The sequence below is a fragment of the Panthera onca genome, chromosome A3 (assembly GCF_046562875.1).
Source record: "Panthera onca isolate mPanOnc1 chromosome A3, mPanOnc1 haplotype 2, whole genome shotgun sequence".
In the NCBI taxonomy this organism is placed as follows: Eukaryota; Metazoa; Chordata; class Mammalia; order Carnivora; family Felidae; genus Panthera; species Panthera onca.
Genome location: NC_138341.1, coordinates 117,426,922 through 117,447,697, shown reverse-complemented (window position 1 = coordinate 117,447,697; position 20,776 = coordinate 117,426,922). Strand labels below are relative to the sequence as shown.

General features: G+C 48.5%; 1 protein-coding gene and 1 long non-coding RNA gene across 2 annotated transcripts in view; one reads left to right on the top strand and one right to left on the bottom strand.

The window, feature by feature from the left end:
• The window catches only part of LOC144615880 (uncharacterized), a 46,577-nt gene that overhangs the window by 21,603 nt on the left and 4,198 nt on the right, over positions 1 to 20,776 (top strand). The window lies entirely within an intron of this gene.
• MYL9 (myosin light chain 9) lies at positions 7,301 to 14,216 on the bottom strand. The gene is made up of 4 exons (XM_060617195.3): positions 14,085 to 14,216; positions 10,742 to 10,951; positions 8,820 to 8,981; positions 7,301 to 7,990 (listed from the first exon to the last, which is right to left on the bottom strand). The coding sequence occupies exons 2-4, from the start codon at positions 10,923 to 10,925 to the stop codon at positions 7,818 to 7,820; spliced, it is 519 nt and encodes a 172-aa protein (XP_060473178.1). The 5' UTR covers positions 10,926 to 10,951; positions 14,085 to 14,216; the 3' UTR covers positions 7,301 to 7,817.

The following is a 20,776-nucleotide window of genomic DNA, read 5'->3' as shown; positions in this document are numbered from 1 at the left end:
ATTTTTATTTTATTTAATTTGTTAAAAAGATTTTTTTTAATGTTTACTTTTGAGAGAGAGAGAGAGAGAGAGAGAGAGAGAGGGGGAGGGGCAGAGAGAGAGGGAGACACAGAATTCGAAGCAGGCTCCAGGCTCCAAGCTGTCAGCGCAGAACCCAATGTGGGGCTCAAACCCACAGACTGTGAGATCATGACCTGAGCTGAAGTCAGATGCTTAACTGACTGAGCCACCCAAGCACCCCTAATTTATTAATTTTTTAATCTTTATTTTTTTTGAGAGAGAGAGTGCACCCGCACACGTGCACACAAGTGGGAGAGGGGCAGAGAGAGGGAGACACAGAAGCCGATGCAGACTCCAGGCTCTGAGCTGTCAATACAGAGCCCAACACTGTGCCCGAACCCACAAACTGTGAGATCATGACTTGAGCCAAAGCCAGATGCTCAACCAACTGAGCCACCTAGGTGCCCCCATTCATGACTTTCCTAATATTAAAACATCTTGAATTTCTGGGGCGAATCCAACTAAGTCATTATTTATTATCTTTAAAAATTTTTTTTCTTTAAATGTTTTATTTATTTTTGAGAGAAAGACAGAGTACAAGTGGGGGAGGGGCAGTGAGAAAGTGAAACACAGAATTCAAAGCAGGCTCCAGGCTCTGAGCTTCCAGTACAGAGCCTGACGTGGGGCTCAAACTCATGAACTGCGCAATCATGACCTAAGCCGAAGTCAGATGCTTAGCCAACTGAGTCACCCAGGCCTCCCCCTCCCTTTTTTAAATATACTGTTAGATTTGGTTTGCTAATAATTTATATAAGAGTTTTGTATCTATATTCATGAATGCAACTGACGTGTTATTTCCTTTTCTGATAATATTTTTGTCTGCTTTTGGTATCATAGGGATGCTGAAACAATCTGTGTAAGCTCAGGGTGGTCTGTTCCTTGAAAGTTTGGTAGCTCATACCCTATAAAATTATCTGGGCCCAGTGTCATCTTTGTGGAAAGATTTTATTTTATTTATTTTTGTAATTTTTTTTAATAAGTATTTTTTCTTGAGAGAGTGAGTGTGAGCAGGAAAGGGACAGAAGGAGAGGGAGAGGGAGAATCTTAAGCAGGCTTCATGCCCAGCGCAGAGCCTGACGAGGGTCTTGATCCCATGACCTTGAGATCATGACCTGAGATGAAATCCAGAGTCAGATGCTTAACTGACTGAGCCACCTAGGCACCCCAAAGATTTTATTTTTTTAAAGATTTTATTTTTAAGTAATCTCTACACCCAACGTGGGGTTTGAACTCACAACCTCAAGACCAAGGGTCTCATGCTCTACTGACTAAGCCAGCAAGGTCCCCCTGTGGGAAGATTTTTAACCACCGCTTCAAATTCACCAATACTTAGAAGAAAACTTTGGCTTTCTTTTCCTTTTTTTTTTTTTTATTTTCAAAAATTTTAATTTCAGTATAGTTAATAGAGTGTTATATTAGTTTCAGGTGTACAATATAGTGATTCAACAGTTCTATACATTATTCAGTGCTCGTCATGTTCAGTGTACTCTTAATCTCCTTTACGTATTTCACCCATCCTCCTGCCCACCTCCCTTCAGTTTGTTCTCTGTAATTAAGAGTCTGTTTCTTGGTTTGTCTCTCATTTTTCCCCCTTCGCTCCTTTGTTTCGTTTAAATTCCACATATGAGGAAACCAATGGTATTTGTTTTTTCTCTGACTTATTTCACTTAGTAATATACTCTCGAGCTCCATTCATGGCATAGCAAATGGCAAGATTTCTTCCTTATGACTGAATAATATTCCATTGTATATATATACACCACATCTTCTTAATCCATTCAATTATTGATGGGTACTTGTGCTTCCATAATTTGGCTATTGTTTTTTTTCACATTTTTATTTATTGATTTATTTTTATATTTAAGAGAGAGAGTGTGTGCACATGAGTGGTGGGGGTGTGGGGAGGTGAGGGGCAGAGGGAGAGAGAGAGAATCTTAAGCAGGCTCCATGCTCAGCACGAAGCAGGACGTGGAGCTTGATCCCAAGGCCCTGGGATCATGACCTGAACCAAAATCACGAGTCAGATGCTCAACTGACTGAGCCACCCAGGCATCCCTCTTTTTTCCTGTTTTTAATGTTTTGCTCTTTTATTTCATTCTGAGTTACTTCTAAGGCTCTGCTATTTCAGGAATTTGTTCAGTTGGTTTAAGTTTTCAAAATTGTCTTTTTTCAATGTTTATTTATTTTGAGAGAGAACATGTGCATAAGGGAGAGGCACAGAGAGAGAGAGAGGGAGAGAGAGAATCTCACATAGGCTCCATGCTCAGCATGGAGCCTGATGTGGGGCTCAGTCTTATGACCGCGAGATCACGACCTGAGCCAAGATCAAGAGTCAGATGCTTAACAGCCACCCACAAACCTCTAAGTTTTCAAAATTGTTAACGTGTAGTTATTAATAATATGGATAAATTCTTGGATTCTTCTTTGCCTCTTGTTAGTCTTAGCTCCACCCTGGCACAGTTCTTTTTCAAGTGCTACTTCCTTCCCTGTTACTAGAGGGATACTTAGGGGCTCGGGTGGTTTCTACCTTTCATCTCAGGGTTACCCTGAGGCTCCAGATAAAGAGCCAAGACTTCCAACCCTCCCAGAACCTGAGTTTTGCTTTGGGTTGCTGTTTATACCTCCTTCCCTTGATACCTCCCCACTTCATCCACTGGAGCCCAGCCATGGCCCTATGGGATCCTTTGTGTTTGGGTGGTGTTTACAATTCCCTTAACCTCCCTCTGCTTCTTTAGAGTCACTGGGTTGGTAGGGGACAGAGCCAGAGCTCAGACTTTTTCTCATTCTTTTTTTTTTTTTTTTTTTTTTTTAAATTTTTTTAATGTTTATTTATTTTTGAGACAGAGAGAGTCAGAGCATGAATGGGGGAGGGGCAGAGAGAGAGGGAGACACAGAATCGGAAGCAGGCTCCAGGCTCTGAGCCATCAGCCCAGAGCCTGACGCGGGGCTCGAACTCACGAACCGTGAGATCGTGACCTGAGCTGAAGTCGGACGCTCAACCGACCGAGCCACCCAGGCGCCCCGACTTTTTCTCATTCTTAGGAGCTGCAGGCCCTTTAGTTGTGACCTCAGGCTTTTGCACCGGTGGTTTCCTTTTCCTGATTGAACCTGGCCTGATTTATGCCCCATTTCACACTTTCTCCTGGATCCTTGCCTCATCCCCTTACCCTTACGATGTCCTTGGGTCACTGTGTGATCCTGTCACACTGAACTCTTACTCATAGCTGTCTTGTTTCTGGACAGTCTCCCCCATGACCATGTGAGCTCCTTTAGCATCAGAACTGTGATTTTTCCATTTTGACAGCTCTAGTGCTTAATGTGCCTGGCACATAGTAGGTGCTGTCTACATATGTAAAAATAACCTACTCAGCACTCACATTCATAGCAGCCACATTCACAATAGTGAAAAGGTGGAAACACCTCAAGCATCCTTGGACAGATGAATAGATAAGCAAAATGGTTCTGTGTGGTTCTGCACGTACAACGGAATGTTATTCAGCCTTGAAAAAGGACATTCTGAGGCACTGGGTGGCTCAGTTAAGCATCCCACTTTGGTTTAGGTCATGGTCTCACAGTTTATGAGTTCGAGCCCTGCATCAGGCTCTGTGCTTACAGCTCAGAGCCGGGAGCCTGTTTTAGATTCTGTGTCTCCCTCCTTCTGCACCTCCCCCGCTCGTAAATACTCTGTCTCTCTCTCAAAAATAAATAAACATTTAAAAAAGATTTTTTTTAAAAAGGACAGTCTGACTCATGCTAAAATGAAAATTAATCTTGAGGAGATTATTAATGTGAAGTGAAATAAACCAGAAGCAAAATGACAAATACAGTGATTCCACTTATGTGAGGTACCTAGAGCAGTCAGACTCAGAGACAGAAAGCACAAGAGTGGTTGCCAGAGTCTGAGAGGAGGGGAAATGGGCAGTTGGTATTTTATGGGAACAGAGTTTCATTGGAGGAAGATGAAAAGGTTCTGGAAGTAGATGGTGGTCGTGATTGCACAATAGTGTGAATGTGCTACTGAACTGTACAATTGAAAATGGTTGAGATGGGGGGCTCCTGGCTAGCTTAGTTTGTGGAGCATGAAACTCTTGATCTTGGGGTCCTGAGTGGGAGCCCCACGTTGGGGGTAGAGTTTACCTAAAACAAATGGTTGAGATGGTAAACATTATGTGTATTTAAAAAAATTTTTTTTAATGTTTATTTTTGAGAGGGAGACAGAGTGCAAGCGGGGGAGGGCAGAGAGAGAGAGGGAGACACAGAATCTGAAGCAGGCTCCAGGCTCCGAGTGTCAGCACAGAGTCCGACGCAGGGCTCGAACCCACGAACCACGAGATCATGACCTGAGCTGAAGTTGGACGCTCAACCGACTGAGCCACACAGGCGCCCCTATGTGTATTTTTTTAAATGCGTATTTATTTTTGAGAAAGAGAGAGACAGAGTGCGAGCAGGGGTGGGGCAGAGAGAGAGGGAGACACAGAATCTGAAGCAGGCTCCAGGCTCCGAGTGTCAGCGCAGAGCCCGACGTGGGGCTCGAACCCATGAACCATGAGATCATGACCTGAGCTGAAGTCGGACGCTCAACTGACTGAGCCACACAGGCGCCCCTATGTGTATTTTTTTTAATGTGTATTTATTTTTGAGAGAGAGAATGGGCAAGGGGCAGAGAGAGAGAGAGAAAGAGAGAGAGACAGACAGACAGACAGAGGATCCGAAGTGGGCTCCGTGTTGACAGCAGACACGTGGGGCTTAAACACCTGAACTGCGAGATCATGACCAGAGCCAAAGTTGGATGCTTAACCGACTGAGCCACCCAGGCGCCCCAACTTTATGTGTATTTTACCACATAAATATACCACATAATTTTACCACAAAATTAAAAATTTTAAAGCTTTTATTTATTTAAACCCACCAAAAGGTATAATTTTTTTTTTTTTTTTTTTTTTTTTAGAGTGTGCAAGCTGGGGAGAGGGGTGTAGGAAGAGAGAGAGAATCTTAAGCAGGCTCCACACTTAGCATGGAACCCAACACGGGGCTCGATCCCACAACTCTTGGATCATGATCTGAGCCGAAACCGAGTTGAATGTTTAACGGACCCAGGCACCCCTTAAAGATTTTATTTTATTGTATTTTATTAAGAAAAAATTTTTAATGTTTTTTTTTTTTTTGAGAGAGAGAGAAAGAGTACAAGCAGGGGAGGGGCAGAGAGAAAGGGAGAGACAGAATCCGAAGCAAGCTTCAGGCTCTGAGCTGTCAGCACAGAGCCTGATGTGGGGCTCGAACCCATGGACCACAGGATCATGACCTGAGCTGAAGTGGGACGCTTAGCTGACTGAGCCACCCAGGTGCCCCTATTTTATTTTTAAGTAATCTCTACGCCCAACATGGGGCTCAAACTCACAACCCTGAGATCAAGAGTCGCATGCTCTAACGACTGAGCCAGCCAGGTGCCCCTAGTTTTCATGGATTTAAATGCACCAGTCTTTTTCTTTGTGGCTTCTGAGTTTATGATAGACTTTGAAAGTTCTGGGCATGCTTCACTGTTACCTGTAAATGTTGCCTGTAAGAGATAAAACAGTAGCTGCTGCTGCTTTTCTAAAAAGGTGTTAATATTTTAATAAATAAGCTCATAAATGGAAAACTGCCTTCTTCCTGGCTCCTGAATATGCTACATGCATTCCTGCTCCCAGACTTTGTCCAGGCTGCTTCCATACCCTCCTAGCTCTGCTCCTGCACATTCCTCCCGCCTGCTGGTCCTGCCTTTCCACGCACAGAACACTTACCTTGTCCCATCCTCTGGATCCCGTCAGGTCAGCCTCAGGCCAGCTCAGAAACCAGTGAGGGTGGATGAGTTCTGTACCCTTACACCAGGTGTGAATCTTTCCCTCTCTCGGGGTGAAGGGGGAGTAGGCTTGTGACAGGAATGCAAACTGGGGGGCAGAGTGCAAGGAAGCTTGTTTCTAACCACATCCCTGCCTTCTTCCAGAAAGGCTTTTGGTGCCAGTGACTCTACAGAGTGACCTGTGACCCTGGAGTCCCAGGAGGATGCCCAGAGCCTGCTCCTTCCTTGGGGCTAGCTGCAGTGAGCAGGTAGTCAGGCTAAAGACCCTCCATCTGGGGCCAGGGTCAAAGGCATGGTCCACTGAGTCTGTCACAGTATGTGGGCCTGGTCAGAAACTGTTTGCAGCTGGCTGCATCCAGAGTAGAGATCAGGGACTCATGGGGCTCAATTTGGAGGCCAGAGAGGGGTAGTTTCATGGTCAGCTCTGACCAGGGCCTGACTGGGAGGGGCCTGGTCTTGAGGTGGGGCAGAGGTTTGTGGGAAGTTAGACCCTCCTCGGCCAGTACACAGTCCTCTTAGTGCTCAGCACTCCCTTGGCTCTTATCTCAGACTTTTGCTGTGTGCTGCAGCTGGCTGGCTGGGGGTGATCTTTAGGGAGGCGTCAGGTCAAGCCAGGCCCAGCAGCTGTTCCCCAACCTTTGCTGGGGTCAGGTGGAATGTGTCTAGCCCAGGCCTGAGCCCTGTGGAGGATCTAGAGGCTGGGATTCAGCCCTCCCTATGTCCCAGATCCACTGGGTGACCTCAGGCAGTCCTTGCTTCTCTTGGCTATCTGTTCATTCAACCAGTATTTCTGCTCCTTAAGCCCCAGGCACTGTTGTCAGTGTCCCCACCATTCACGTGTAACAGAGATCCCAGGTTCGCTCACCTTGTGTGCGTGTGGGATGTAAAAAGCTGGTCTTGTGGCTGAACTGACCCTCCAGATGCAGAAGGCACAGCCCAGAGCACACCTGGTGGCTGCCTGGAGCTGACCTCAGGGAATTCCTTAAACCCATTCATTCCCACCTTAACCTCGGAGCTACTGGGATGCACTCTTCTCACTGTTCCCGAAGCCTTCCTGTTCTTCCAGGACCATCTGGCTTTCCAGGAACATTGAGGTGTCCCTGGTGATCCAGGCTATAGTCCTGAAGACTAGGCGACCTTGACCCCTGACCTCCCGGTGCCCCTGAGATATCTGTGGTGATTCCTGTGGGTCCTCCCCACTCAGGCCTCTCCTTCCCAGAAGGACTGTTTCCCTCAGCACCTCTGTCTGCTCCCCACTCTGGTCTGGTCTCAGCTGAGTCTTTCCCTGGCCAGGGGAAGGTAGGGGTCTGGGCAGCCACTGGGGACAGGAGAGGGCAGGAGGGTGTTTAGGGATTAGGAGCTCCTTTATTTCACCCCAGCAGCAGACACACAGACCCAAAGCAGTGCTCAGACTTCTATTAGAGATTCTGCCTCCCCTGGATCAAATATCCAGTTTACATGCATCTTCTGGATCACACTCCTGGTGGGGTGGGCTGTGTTCTGGTGGCTGGGCAGGGCACAAAGAAGGGGTCTGGAATCCTGTCCTCAGAGAAGGGACCTTGGTGAGGTTTGTGTTTGTGGCAGTGGCTGGGAAAGAGCTGTCTTGTCCTACATGGGGGTGCATGTGAAGTTGTGTCCCAGACAGGACACGGGGCTTGTCCTGCGGGGAAAAGCCCATGAGGCCCAGCTCTCTAGGAGACGGTCCTCTTTCGGAGGGTCACAGTGCAACACCTGCCTCATGTTGGCTATGTGCCCCCTGCCTGGCACTGCATGCTCTCAGCCTGTTCCTCCACTGTGAGCTGGGCCCCTAACCCCTCAGAGGGAGGATCCCCTGAGAGGGTCCTGTGGGGTCACGGGCATGGAGCTGGTGTACAGTGAGGGTGGGGAGCAGGTGAGTGGGATAGGGGCCTGGGGCAGCCTAGTCGTCCTTGTCCTTGGCCCCATGCTTGAGGATGCGGGTGAACTCCACATAGTTGAAGTTGCCTTTCTTATCAATGGGTGCCTCTCGGTACATCTCATCCACTTCTTCATCTGTGAAGCGGTCGCCCATGGTGGTGAGCAGCTCCCGTAGGTGGTCCTCGTGAATAAAACCTGGGGGCAGGGCCAGGGTCTGTGAGACAAAGACTCAAGCTGGGACATGCCCAATACCCCTACCCTGAACCCCAGTCCTTGCAGACCTTGTAGTGGGGGAAGGACCAGGAGAAGACACAGCTCTGGCCTCCAGCCAGTTCAAGCTCTGTGTGTTTCTGTAGGGTACTTGGGGCTGTAAGTATGGGGGGCTGGGTATGTCTCACTTTAAGAGCATGAGCCCTAGAGTTCCACTGCCTGTTTGCATGCTCCTCCCCCTTCTTCCTGGCTGCGTGACCATGAGCAAGTTCTTAAACCTCTCTGTGCCTGTTTGACCTGGAAATCGGGGATGAAAATATGCCACCACCCTGGAAGGGGATTATGAAGGTAGTAAGGAAAATGTGAATGTACTTGGGCCTGTGGCCCCTGAGAAACGACTGAAGTCACCGCTGCCAGCATCATCCTGGCCTGTGTCTGGGACAAACTATTTGTGGGACGCAATCCCTTTGGAAGATTTGAGGATGGGGGCTGGTTTTTGTACCTTGTTGGCCAGAAGGGCCTAGAATGATTTAGTTTCTGGGAAAGTCTAAAGTGGGGGCAGTGTGCTGGGCCAACAGGTGAACTCAAGAAGTGGGATGTCTTGGTGGTTGTGGGCTCTTGTGGTCTAGCATTTGGGGGAAGAGAACAAGGACAGGGCATGGTTTGGCCGTGGAAACCAGCAGATGCGGGATTTCCATTCTAGCCTTTGGGGACAAGTCCCAGCACAGCCCAGCCCCACCTGCATCCCCGTGGGCACCCTGGGTGAAGTGCTCAGACCCGGCCCTGTCTAGGCCTCCACCTGGAGGCTGCTGACCTGAGGCCTCCTCGTCGAAGCAGGCGAAGGCATTTCGGATCACATCCTCAGGATCTGTGCCGTTCAGCTTCTCCCCAAACATGGTGAGAAACATGGTGAAGTTGATGGGCCCCGGGGCCTCGCTCATCATGCCCTCAAGGTACTCATCTGTGGGGTTCTTCCCTGTGGCAGAGGGACATTTGTGCCTGCTGTCACTGCCCTGTCCCCACCCACCTCCCTGTCCCCTCCCTTCATGGCATGTTTGAGTCCCATAGGCAGGAGATAATACATTTTGTAAATTGCACAGCATCTTGCTGGAGCAGCCCGCTTTCTGACTGCTCCCTCCCCTGGGCTCTCCAGGCTGCTCTGGCCAGCTTCCACCTCTGGTCTAATATCCGTGACCTCTTAAGTGTAGGAGTCACCATTTGCTGACTGCCCATGGTGTCTGCTGCCCCACATGCCTGACTGCTTTAACTTTCATCATGCTGTGAGGTCAGTATACTCACCCCAACTTCACAGGTGTGGGACCTGAAACACAGAGGTGAGGCCACTTATCCAAGATCACACAGCAAGTAAGGAGTGGAGCCAGCATTGGAACCCAATCAGCTAGACCACAGATTCCAGGCAGTGTTGAAAATGGTTAAACCAGTGAGCTGTGGTGTCACAAAGACTGGAGTCTGAATCCCAGTTTTGTGCCTTGGTTTCCCCCGCGTCTTAGAATTGTGAAATAGCACCAGTGGTTGTAAAATCATACAGAACAATTGGCACAGCCCCATACTCAAATCAACTGCTGGGTTCAAATCCCAGCTATACTACGTAGTAGCTGTGTGATCTCAGGCAAATTATTTACCCTCTCTGAACCTCTGTTTCCTCATTTATAAAGTGGGAATGATAATCACATCTACCCAGTAGGATTGCTTTGAGAGTTAAGATACATGCACAGCTTCTTCTTATTTTATTATCTGCTGCTCTTATTTTTAAACTGGAGGATGATGTTCTTAACCAGAAGGCCAGGACTGACCTGTGGCCCACTGACATGAGCTACAAATAGGAATGCAGGTTTTTCTGGGTAGATGGCCCACGAGGGGGCAGTGTCTGATGTCAACAACCCTCCAACTCAGGGTTGCCCAGTCCTCTCCCCAGACACCCTGGGCGCGTGTGTATACAAGGGCCACAGTCACCATTGCACAGGAAGGGAAATGGGCTCAGAGCAGGGCTGCCCAGCTGTGAGGGGCAATGCCAGGGACTAACTCAGGTCTGTCTCTCCCCAGAGCTTGGGGCTTGACCTCCACAGGCTGCCTCCTCCACTGCCAGAGGCTTCCTGTCTTCCCCAGCCAGTGTCTGACCTAGACGCTCTCACCTGGATGAAGGAAGTGCCAGGAACTGATGCTGAGAGTAGTGTTTGAGGCTAGCACATGGGAGGGATGTGAGGGCGGGGCCACAGACTAGGGAGGTGGTATCTGGAGGCTTGGCCTCTGGGTGTTAGTTTCCCCATCTGAGCAGTGGTGAATTGTACTAGGTTCCTGAGGAAGTCGCTGGAGTGAGAGAGGCTCTAAGAGCCTGACATGGGTGACTTCTGAACAAGGGGAGGCACTTGGCTTCAGTTTCCCCATCTGTACACTGGAAAGTCTGTATAGTTAAAACTTTCTTTAGTTGCTGATCCTTTGCTTTAAATGAAGTGATACCAGGCACCCCTACCACAAATTTGCCTGAGGCAGCACTGCTCTAGAGTGAGCCTGTCTGTGTTCAGATCCAATGTCGAACTGCTCTGTGCCTCAGTTTCCCTGTCTGTTAAATGGAGAAAGTAATGGCATCTGCTCTCCAGGGTGGGTACCACATGTCACTACATGGGACGTACTCTATAATGAGCAGCCCCACTGCCTGCCTCAGTTGCAACCCTTGCGGGGCCCGCTTAGACCCCACCCACCCCCATCCCTGCTCACCCAGCGAGGCCAGCATGTCATGCAAGTCCTCCTTGTCAATGAAGCCATCTCGGTTCTGGTCAATCATATTGAAGGCCTCCTTAAACTCCTGGATCTGGGACTGGTCAAACATCGCAAAGACATTAGATGTGGCCCGCTGTGGCCGCTTCTTGGTGGTTTTGGCCTTGGCTCGCTTGCTGGACATCTTGGCTTCTGGTGGGTGGGGCTTCCCTGCAGGAAGTGGGTGTCAGGGGAAGAGCTTATGAGCCTGGGCCAGAGACTCTTCCTGCCTACCCTAGACGGGCTGTCAGTGCTTGGGCCTGGCATTCAAGGCCTCCCATAGGCTTGGGGCTCCTGTCATCCAGCTCATCACAAAAGCAGACAGGCATGGGCTCTATGTGATCATAAACAACTTCTCTACCTCTCCCAGTGAATTTCTTCATCAGGGAATGGGGACATGAGGAATGCCCAGCAATAGGGAATCATTGACTTAGTGCCTGAGAAGCCACTGGAATGGTGCCAGGCACAGAATAAGCTATTTTTGCTGTGGCTGTTTGGGTAAGATTGGGTTTGTTGCCAACTTGTCCTTGCTTTATCTCTTTTAATCCTTAATAGCATTTACACTGTCCATCTCTCTCCCTCCAAGTGACAAGGTGGGTTGAAATGTGGGAGGTTGTGAGGCTCCCTGCCAGCTCCTCTGCCCCTGGCAGTATGGAGCTGGATCAGTGGCCCTGCATTCTTGACATTCTTGTCCTCTCCTCCCCCTCCTCCTCCTTCCTCCTCCCTATCCCTCTGTTCTGGATGTTCTGGAAGGCCTATGCTCTGGGCAGTGTTCCCTCCCCCAACTTGCCCACACTTGATCAGCCCCTTGGGTGGATGATAGACCTGATTTGGGCCCTACTCCTTATTCTTACTGCTCAGTGCTTAATAGGGGCATGAGGCTTCCCCAGGCTGAGAGCCCCAGCTTCTTGTCACTCTTGTTTAGACCTGGCCTCCTAGCCTCTAGCTAGTCTCTCCCATCCCATATAGATCCAGACCTGTACCACCTATCACTTCACCTTGAAGCCCTTGAAGGTTCTTGCCTCACTCCAGAACAAGTCTGGGCCCCTGAGCCTGGCATTCAGGGTCCTGTGTGAACCCCTCCAACCCTTGTCTGACTGAGCATGGCACCCCTCACTGTGTCCCTCTTGCCATCCATGACCCAGCCATGCTGGACCTCTGGATGTTCCCCAGACACCCTCAGACTTTCCTCCTTAGTCCCTCCCACTGAACGCCCTTCCTTTTCCAGCCTAGTTCTTGAGACACCTCCTTGGGGAGCAGGTCCCTGACCCTTGCTTTGACAGTAAGCACCTAGAGGTCTCTCTCTCCCTCCCCTGATGTACTAATAGGCTAATAGATGCTTGTTTAATTAAAGCTGTGATGGCAACTGCAGCCAGTCTACTTCTCCCACTGTACAGATGGGGAAACTGAGGGAAAGCACAGTGCTCTTTCCCTCAACCCTTGTCATGGCTCATGGGGACTGTGCCCCTGAAGACCTAGTGCTATGTGCCCCGCAGCTGGGGCTCAGTACTTAGGACCACTGCCTGCCTCTCTCCTCTGCCCTGAGCCCTTGGTCCAGGGCCTGCCTCCAGAAAGCCTTCTCTGCCTGTTTTTAGCCCCAAGTTGTGTGGTTATGAATGCCCCTCAACCTGTCTGTTGGCCTCTATCCCATGCCCCTGTTCCACTCATCTCAGACTTTGGTCTTTGAGATCTTAAATGCTGAGCAGGGATCCTGGCCAGCCCCAGCCCTTCCCCAGGACCACAGCCATCTGTAGTAATGACAGACTGCTGCTGTGTTCCGCTGGACTGACACACCTGGCCCTGGGTGTTTCTCACAGGGTACAGGGTGGGTAGACAGAAGCCCTTCTCACTCATTAGCTGGGCGGGAGTGAGATGGTGGCATCAGCAGGGCTTTAGTGCTCTGAGGGGCCCAGTCCTTCCTGAAGCCCTCTGTTTTCTGGGAACTTTGACTCACAGAACCCATAGAAAGCCAACAAGTAGCCCAGTCATGAGATGCTGTGATGGTTATCATCACTGTTGCCATGGCCCTCCTGTCTGCAAAGATCTATGCAGATGGAGCCGGGAGGAGAGAGGAAGCCATGGCCAGAGGTAGGAATGGCTGAGATCTCACCCACTGCTGTGATACTGGCTGGGCCCTTCTGTCTCTGTGGCTTCCCCTTCCTCATCTATCCAGCACTGAGCTTTAGGGTTTGTCCATCCCAGCAATCTTGGGAAGCAGGGTGAGGTCCCCCCCCCCGCCCCCACCACTGTGCAGTTTAAGAACTAATGCCCAAGAAGGGAAGTGTTGTGCCCATGAGGGGGGTAGAGCCCAACAGGCAGCCAGGATGCTTGGGCTAGGCTTGGGTCAGTGGGTGGTAATGGCCAGCCCTTGGTGCCCTTGATGACTGAACACGGAAGGAAACACATACCCTAAGAGGCTCCTGGTGGTGGGCCTACTACAGCTGAGGGCTCTGTGTGACTAGAGGCGGTTTATAGGCTTGGTTGAGGAAACGGGGTCAGGGACAGGCTAGTCCCTTAGCCGTGGAACCTGCTCCTGGGGGTCCTAGACCCTAGGGAATCAGATCTAACTGGTATTTGGACTGGCTGCAACTAGGTGACATCTCCCTCCTTCTGGTGCCTGTGTCCCCCATTATCTCTTGGTTCCTATGGCTGGTGGTGCCAGATGCCTTGCTAGTAAATTCACCTCCTCCCTGGCTGAGTGATCTGACTCCTTCCTCAGAGCAGTTAGAAAGCTGGGGAGGACCAGCAGGGATTGAGGTCCCCTGGCCCAGGTCCCAGTCTGGCTCCAGAGCCCTTTGACAGACCCTTCCCACCCAACAGGCACAGACAGTTGGACAGATGGCCTAGTGCATGGAAGTCTCAAGTGCTCTCACACAGCATTGGTGTGTGTGGGGTGGGGTTACCCTTATCTCATCCCTCTCTCCTGCCCCAGGAGATAGGGGAGAGGACACGGATGCTCTGGAGGGGGTCTCAAGGAGCCTGTCTGTGACACACATGGGTTTTCTGGGGCAGGGAACACAGGTGACCACAACTCCCTCCCCTTCTGGGCACCCCAGAGCTCTGGGCTTGGCGTCTGAAACTCCACTGCAAATGGGAAGGGCCTGGACAGTGTTCCCTCACCAAAGGAGCACCGGCTCCCAGAGCCTAGAACAGTCTTCCTGCTGCCCAGCCCCGCCAGAGTCCGGTCTGACCCGCAACTCACAGCCCCAGCCCCATGACGGTTGTCCTTGCCGAGATCCTCGGCGTCCCTGTCCGTGGGGCCTCACATCGCCTACCCTAGCCCCCCCGCGGCCGCAGCTCCCACCTGGTGCGAAGAAGGTGCTCGCTCTCCGCGCTGAGCAAGTGCGGGGCGCGGGGCCGTCGGTCCGGCTCCGGGCTCGGTGGGCGGGGCAGCACCGGCCTTACAAGGCAGAAGAATGTGTGCGCGGAGGGGCGGGGCAGGGCGGCGCACTCGCGAGGCCTTATTTGGCCTTGACTCACGGGCGGGAGGCGGTACGACTTCCCAGAGCGGGCTGGGGACGTGACCCCCGGAGGAGATGCGGGGGGAACGGTGGCCCCCTCTCCCCTGATTGTCACGGGAGGGGGATTTATTTGGGCCGTCCCTTCCTTCCTAGTGAGACTGGCAGAAGGACATCCAGGATCTTCAGTTCTGAGATCTTACCCCCAACTTTCCCCCAAAGGCCCCGCTGCCCGGCCCATTCCCGTGGGAGGGCTTCCTTCCACCAAACCAAGTATGGCTTTTTTCCCAGTCTGAAAGAAGAGGCGTATCAGATGGTCCCAACATACTCACAAGAAAAGGTCACCAGTCAGGCTCCGCTGGTGTGGGGGCTTCACCTAGGGATTAGGACTGCAACGGAACAGCCCACCTCAGCCACATCACTCCCCTTTCAGGCTCTCCTCAGTTTCCTGTAAAATAGGAGGGTGGTGATGAAGATTCAGTGAAAAGAGTGGCAAAAAAGAGCCAGGTAGCATCCTGGGAGCCAGCGATAAGGGCAGGGGCTGGGGGAGCATGGGTGCCTCCTCAAAGCCTCAGGGCAGCAGCACCCCTTACCCACTTTTGTTGGCCTTAGTGAAAGGATGGCATCTGAGAGGACAGACCCATCCCCTCCCCCATGGTACATCATGTCCTGCCCATCATTCTGACCCCTGAAGGAACACCCTCCCCACCTGGACTCCAGCCCAGCTTTTTCTGCCCCCCATCCTTTTTAAATGTTTTATTTATGGGGCTCCTGGGTGGCATAGTCGGTTAAGCGTCCGACTTTGGCTCAGGTCATGATCTCGTGGTCTATGAGTTCAAGCCCCACATCGGGCTCTGTGCTGACAGCTCAGATCCTGGAGCCTGCTTCGGATTCTGTGTCTCCCTCTCTCTCTGCCCCTCCCCTGCTCACGCTGTGTGTCTCTCTCTCACAAAAATAAATGAACATTAAATGTTTTACTTACTTTCAAAAGAAAGCACAAGCAGGGGAGTGGCAGAAAGAGAGAGAGGGAGACACAGAATCGGAAGCAGGCTCCAGGCTCTGAGCTGTCAGCACAGAGCCCGATGTGGGGCTCAAACCCGTAAACCGTGAAATCACGACCTGAGCTGAAGTTGGACAGTCAACTGGCTGAGCCACCCAGGCGCCCCTCTCTTGGCCCTATTTTAAACCAACAGAGACATTCCTGGGGAACCTTCCAACACCTAGTTACTTATTCTGTAAATATTAACTGACACCTTATTACCTGCCAGGCACTGTGCTGGGTGCTAGGGAAATAGCAGTGAACTAAAGTAATCACACTGGGGAGACATTTGTTCTTGTGGAGTGAACGAGTAGCTGCTACATACATGACCTGGAGAGAGAAATGAGTTCCCTGAAGGAGAATAAAGCAGAGGGACAGGAGAGAGAAAGAAACAGGCAGGAAGGGGGGATACCTCCTGGGAAGTGACATTTGGGCCAACTTGCAGCGGTAACAGAGTGAACCATACCCAGTGAGTGTTGGAGACAGGTAGGGGGATTTTGCCCAGCTCTGGTCTAGGAGCAGCCAGAGGCAAGTGTGAGTGTGAAGAGGGGGTGGGGAGTGAGGGGTGGGAGATGAGGTCTGAGAAGCAGTGGGGACCTAGACCTAGCCTGGGGCTCCTTGTAGGCCACCATGAGACATCAGAGTTCTGAGCAGAAGGGTGACATGATCTGGCTTATGTTTTAACCGAATTCCTCTGGGTGAGACCAGTGAGGAGCTTTTCAGCGAGATGATGTGCTCAGACTAGCATGGTAGCTGGGGAGAAGGGGTGGGGTTCTGGAGATTTTTGAAGTTGAATCCAGTAGGATTTACACATGGATTGGAATGTATGTGGAAGAGTCAAAGATGACTCCCAAGGGTTTTGGTTTGAGCTGCAGGAGAGGGAGCTGCCACTTAATCAGACGGGTTGGCTATGGAAAGAGCAGGTTTGGGAAGAGATGAGAGTTTTGTTTTGGATCTCTTAATTTTTTTAAACTATTAACTTTGAAATGATTTCAGATTTAGAATAAAGTCATAAGAACTATACAAAGAGGTCAGCCAGACTCTCCAATTGTTAATATTTGTCTTTATAATACTCTTTTCTGTGTGTGTGTATGTGTGTCCCTGCCCTCTGCTAGCATCATTTGAGAGTAACTTGCACACACCATGCCCTTTTACCTGGAGATACTTCAGTGAGTATCTCCTAAAAAGGAGATTCTTTTCCATATCCATAGCACATTTATCAACATCAGGAAAATTTTAACAGTGATTCAATACTGTTATCTGATTTACAATCCATAGTCAAGTTTTGTCAATGATCCCAGCAATGTCCTACCCGGAAATTTTTTTTCTGGTCCAGGAGCCAATCCAGTCTGTGTGTGTGTGTGTGTGTGTGTGTGTGTGTGTGTGTGTGTGTTAAAAATAAATAAATAAAAATAACCATTTTAACCATTTGAAAATGTATAGTTGAGTGGCATTAAGTATAGTCACACTGTTGTGCAAGTTTCACCACCATCCATCCAGAACGCTTTCATTCTCCCCACCTGAGATTCCACACCCATTAAACGCTGACTCCCTATTCTCTTCCCTCAGCCGCTGGGCACCCACCATTCTATTTTCTGTCTCTGCATTTGACTATTTTAGGTGCCTCATGTAAGTGGAATCATTCAGTATTTGTCCTTTTGTGACTGGCTCATTTCTCTTAGCATAATGTCTTCAATTTTCATCCATCTTACAGCATCTGTCAGAATTTTCTTCCTTTTTAAGGCTGAATAATATTCCATTGCATAGAGAGACCACATTTTTCTTTTCCATTCATCTTTATGGGCATTTGGGTTATTTATACTTTTTGCCCATCATGAATAGTGCTGCTGTGAACATTGGTGCACATATTTGTGTGTGTGTGTGTGTGTGTGTGTGTGTGTGTGTTTTCACTTTTTTGGATCTATATCTGAGAGTGGAATTGCTGGGTTGATAACTATGTTTACATTTTGAGGGACTGTTTTCAACAAGGTCACACCATTTCACATACCCCTGTTTCCCCACCACCTCACCAATACTTGTCTTCCAGCCATCCTGGTGGGTGTGAAGTGGTAGCTCATTGTGGTTTTGATTAGCATTTCCCTGATGACATGCTGTGTTGAGCATCTTTTCATATGCTTATTGGACATTTGTATATCTTCTTTGGAGAAATGGTTATTCAGATATTTTGCTCATAAATCTGGTTGTTTGCTTTTTGTTGTTGGGTTGCAAAGGTCCTTTATATATTCTGGCTATCACACCCTTAGCAGATATATGACTTGTAAATGTATTTTCCTATTCTGTGGGTTATCTTTTCATTTTCTTGATATTTTCAAAAAGCACAAATGTTATTAACTTTGAGAAGTTTATCTGTTTTTTTTTTTTTCTTTGGTTTCTTGTGCCTTTGGCATTCTAGCCAAGAAACCATTGCCGAATCCAAGGTCATGAGGGTTTATACCTGTGTGCTTTATTCTAAGCATTTTATGGTGTTCACTCTTAAGTTTAGGTCTCTAATCCACTTGGAGTGTATTTTGTGTGTGGGGTGAGGTAACGGTGCAACTTTGTTCATTTGCATTTGGCTGTCCAATTGTTCTAGCACGCCTTGTTAAGATTGTTCTTTCCCCATTGAAGTTCTTGGCACCCTTGTTGAAAATCAGTTCCTTAAATGTGTGTGTTTCTCTCTGGACTCTAAATTCTATTTCATTGATAGATTTGTCTGTCCTTCTGCCAGCACCACACAATCTTGATTTCTATAGTTTTGTAGTAAGTTTTGAAATCAGGAAATGTGTCATACAGCTTTGTTCTTCCTTTTCAAGATTGTTTTGGCTTTTTAGATTCTCTTGCATTTTCATATGAATTTTAAGATCGGCTTATCAATTTCTGCATAAAAGGTAGGGGGGGTGGTTGCTAAAAATTGTTGAATTTGTATTACCAGTACCATAATGGAGTATTACCACCTTAATATGAAGTCTTCAGATCCATGAATGTGAAATGTCTTTCCCTTTATTTCGATCTTTCAGAATTTCTCTTCATGATGTTGTGTAGTTTTCACTGTACAAGGGTTATGCTTTTTCTGTTCAACTTTATCCTAAGTATTTTATTATTTTTGATGGTATTGTAGATGGAATTGTTTCCTTAAGTTTATTTTTAGAGTGTTCCCTATACTTGGACTGTTTACAACACTTTTGACACCTAATGTGTGGGTATTTTCTCTATACCAACCAATTCTCCAGTTTTCTGGACACCAACTGGGTGTTCAACAATTCAGTTCAATTTTAACTCTGACTACCTGGAGTTAGTGTCAGACTCCATAGGTTTAAGGGCTCAATCCCACAAGATTGCTGTCATATCTGATGCCATATGCAAATATTAGGTCTCCAGGTTACCCACATTTCTGTCTGATTAGCTATAAACTGGGGGTTCCTGCATCCTCCCACAAGGATAAATAATTTGCTAGAATTCACAGAACTCAGGAAAACTTACTGTTACTGGCTTACTGTAAAGGATACAACTCAGGAACAACCAAATGGCAGGAGGTACATACAGCAAGGTGGGGGTGGGGAAAGCTTCCACACCCTCTCCAGGCATGCCATCGTCCCAGCCAACCCAAGCTCTCCAAACCCTGTTGTGTAGGGGTTTTGTTGGAGGCTTCCTTACACAGGCATGATTAAATCATTGGTTGTTGATTGACTCAATCTCCATCCCTTCTTCCCTCCCTGGAGGTTGGGGAAGTGAGGTTGAAAGTCCAAGTCCTCTAATCATGCCCTGGTCTCCCTGTCAGTCAGACCCTACCTTGAAGCTTCCTAGGGGTCCCCAACCACCAGTCTTCTAATTAGCATGAGAAGACCCTTCATCATCTCAGAGATTCCCAAGGGTTTTAGGAGCTATGTGCCAGGAAACAGGGACAAATACTGAATATCTGTTTTTTATTGTATCTTAGTAGAAATACAGTTGGTTTTTGTGTATTGATCTTATTTCCAGGAACATGGCTGAACTCATTTATGAGTTCTTTTATGGATGCTTTAGGATTTCCTATATGAAACATTATGTTATCTGCAAATAGAGATAGTGCAGCTTCTTTCTTCCCAATCCAGATGCCATTCATTCATTAGTTAATTCATCCTTTTGCCTAATTGCCCTGGTTGGGGGCAACATTGCCCTCCTCTACAGTGTTGAACAGAAGAAGAAGTAAAGTGGGTGTCCTTGTCTTGTTCTTGATCTTAGGAGAAAAGCTCAGTCTTTCACCATTAAATATGATGTGAGCTGTGGATTTTTCTTGGATGCCCTTTATCAGCTTGGAGAAGTTCAGTTCTGGCTTTTTGTATCATGAAAGGGTGTTGGGTTTTGTCAAGTGCTTTTTATGCATCTTTTGAGATGTCTTTCATCTCTTTCAATGTGGGACTGTTCTTACCTTTTGCTTTTCATGACATTAACATTTTTGGAGAGTCCAGGCCAGTTACTTGGTGCTCCCTTATGATTAGCTTCAAGTTATGGATTTTTGACAGGAATATCACCGAAATGATGTTATGCCCTTCTCAGTGTGTCTTATCAGGAGATGTATGATGTTAATTTTTCCCCTCATTGGCAATAAGTTTGGCCATCTAGCTAAGGTAGTGTCTGCCAGCTTTCTTCATCAGAAAGTTACCATTTTTCCCTTTTGTAATCAGTATGTTCATTAATAAGTAATTTGTGGGGTGCTCATTGGAGAACGAATATTCTATTCCTCATCAAACTGTCACCCATGACTTTTAACACCCACTGGTGATTCAGTTATTATGATGGTTGCTGAGTGGCAACTTTCTGACCCTTCTTACTCCGTTTACTAGTTGGTGGACATGTTCATTTTGATAGCACCTGTTAGACATCACAGTGGAGATGTGAGTGGGAAGTGTGGAGTTCAAGGAAATGTACAGGTTGCAGATTCAGATGTGGGAGTTGTCAGTCTATAGAAAGTTGAAGGCATTAGCAGCTGAGGACCCCCAAGGGCCTAGGTTTCCTGTTAAGGTTTGGGTGCTGCAGACATGTTCCAGAGACAAACCCTGATGCTGGCTGGGTCACTAGGGTACCATGGCCCCCTGGAGGCTGGGACAGGGGACCCCTGTCTCATGGGAAGCTGGGTTCTGTGGAAGGAAATGTTCCTGCTCCATTCAAAGTTGGTGAAAGCCCTACTACTTAACCTGGCATTCAAGGCTCCTGCCTGAGCTGCAGCAGCCTCACACTTTTGCCTCTGTGCTTATTGTGCCTTTCTTTGCCACAGCTTGGAGAACTCCTCCTCATCCTTCAAAGCCCAGCTCAAATTATTATCTTCTCTGTGAAGTCCCACCTCTCCTTCCCCCAACAAGGGGGGAAAATATTTAGGAAGTAATAGTTCTTGAAGCTCCCCTCTGTGTTAGGCACTGGGGCTGGTGAAAAAACTCGATTCCTGCCCTCGGGGAGCCTACTGTCTGCTGGTAGAGACAGATATTCACTTAAAATCATATGGCTGGAAGTATCACATCAGTG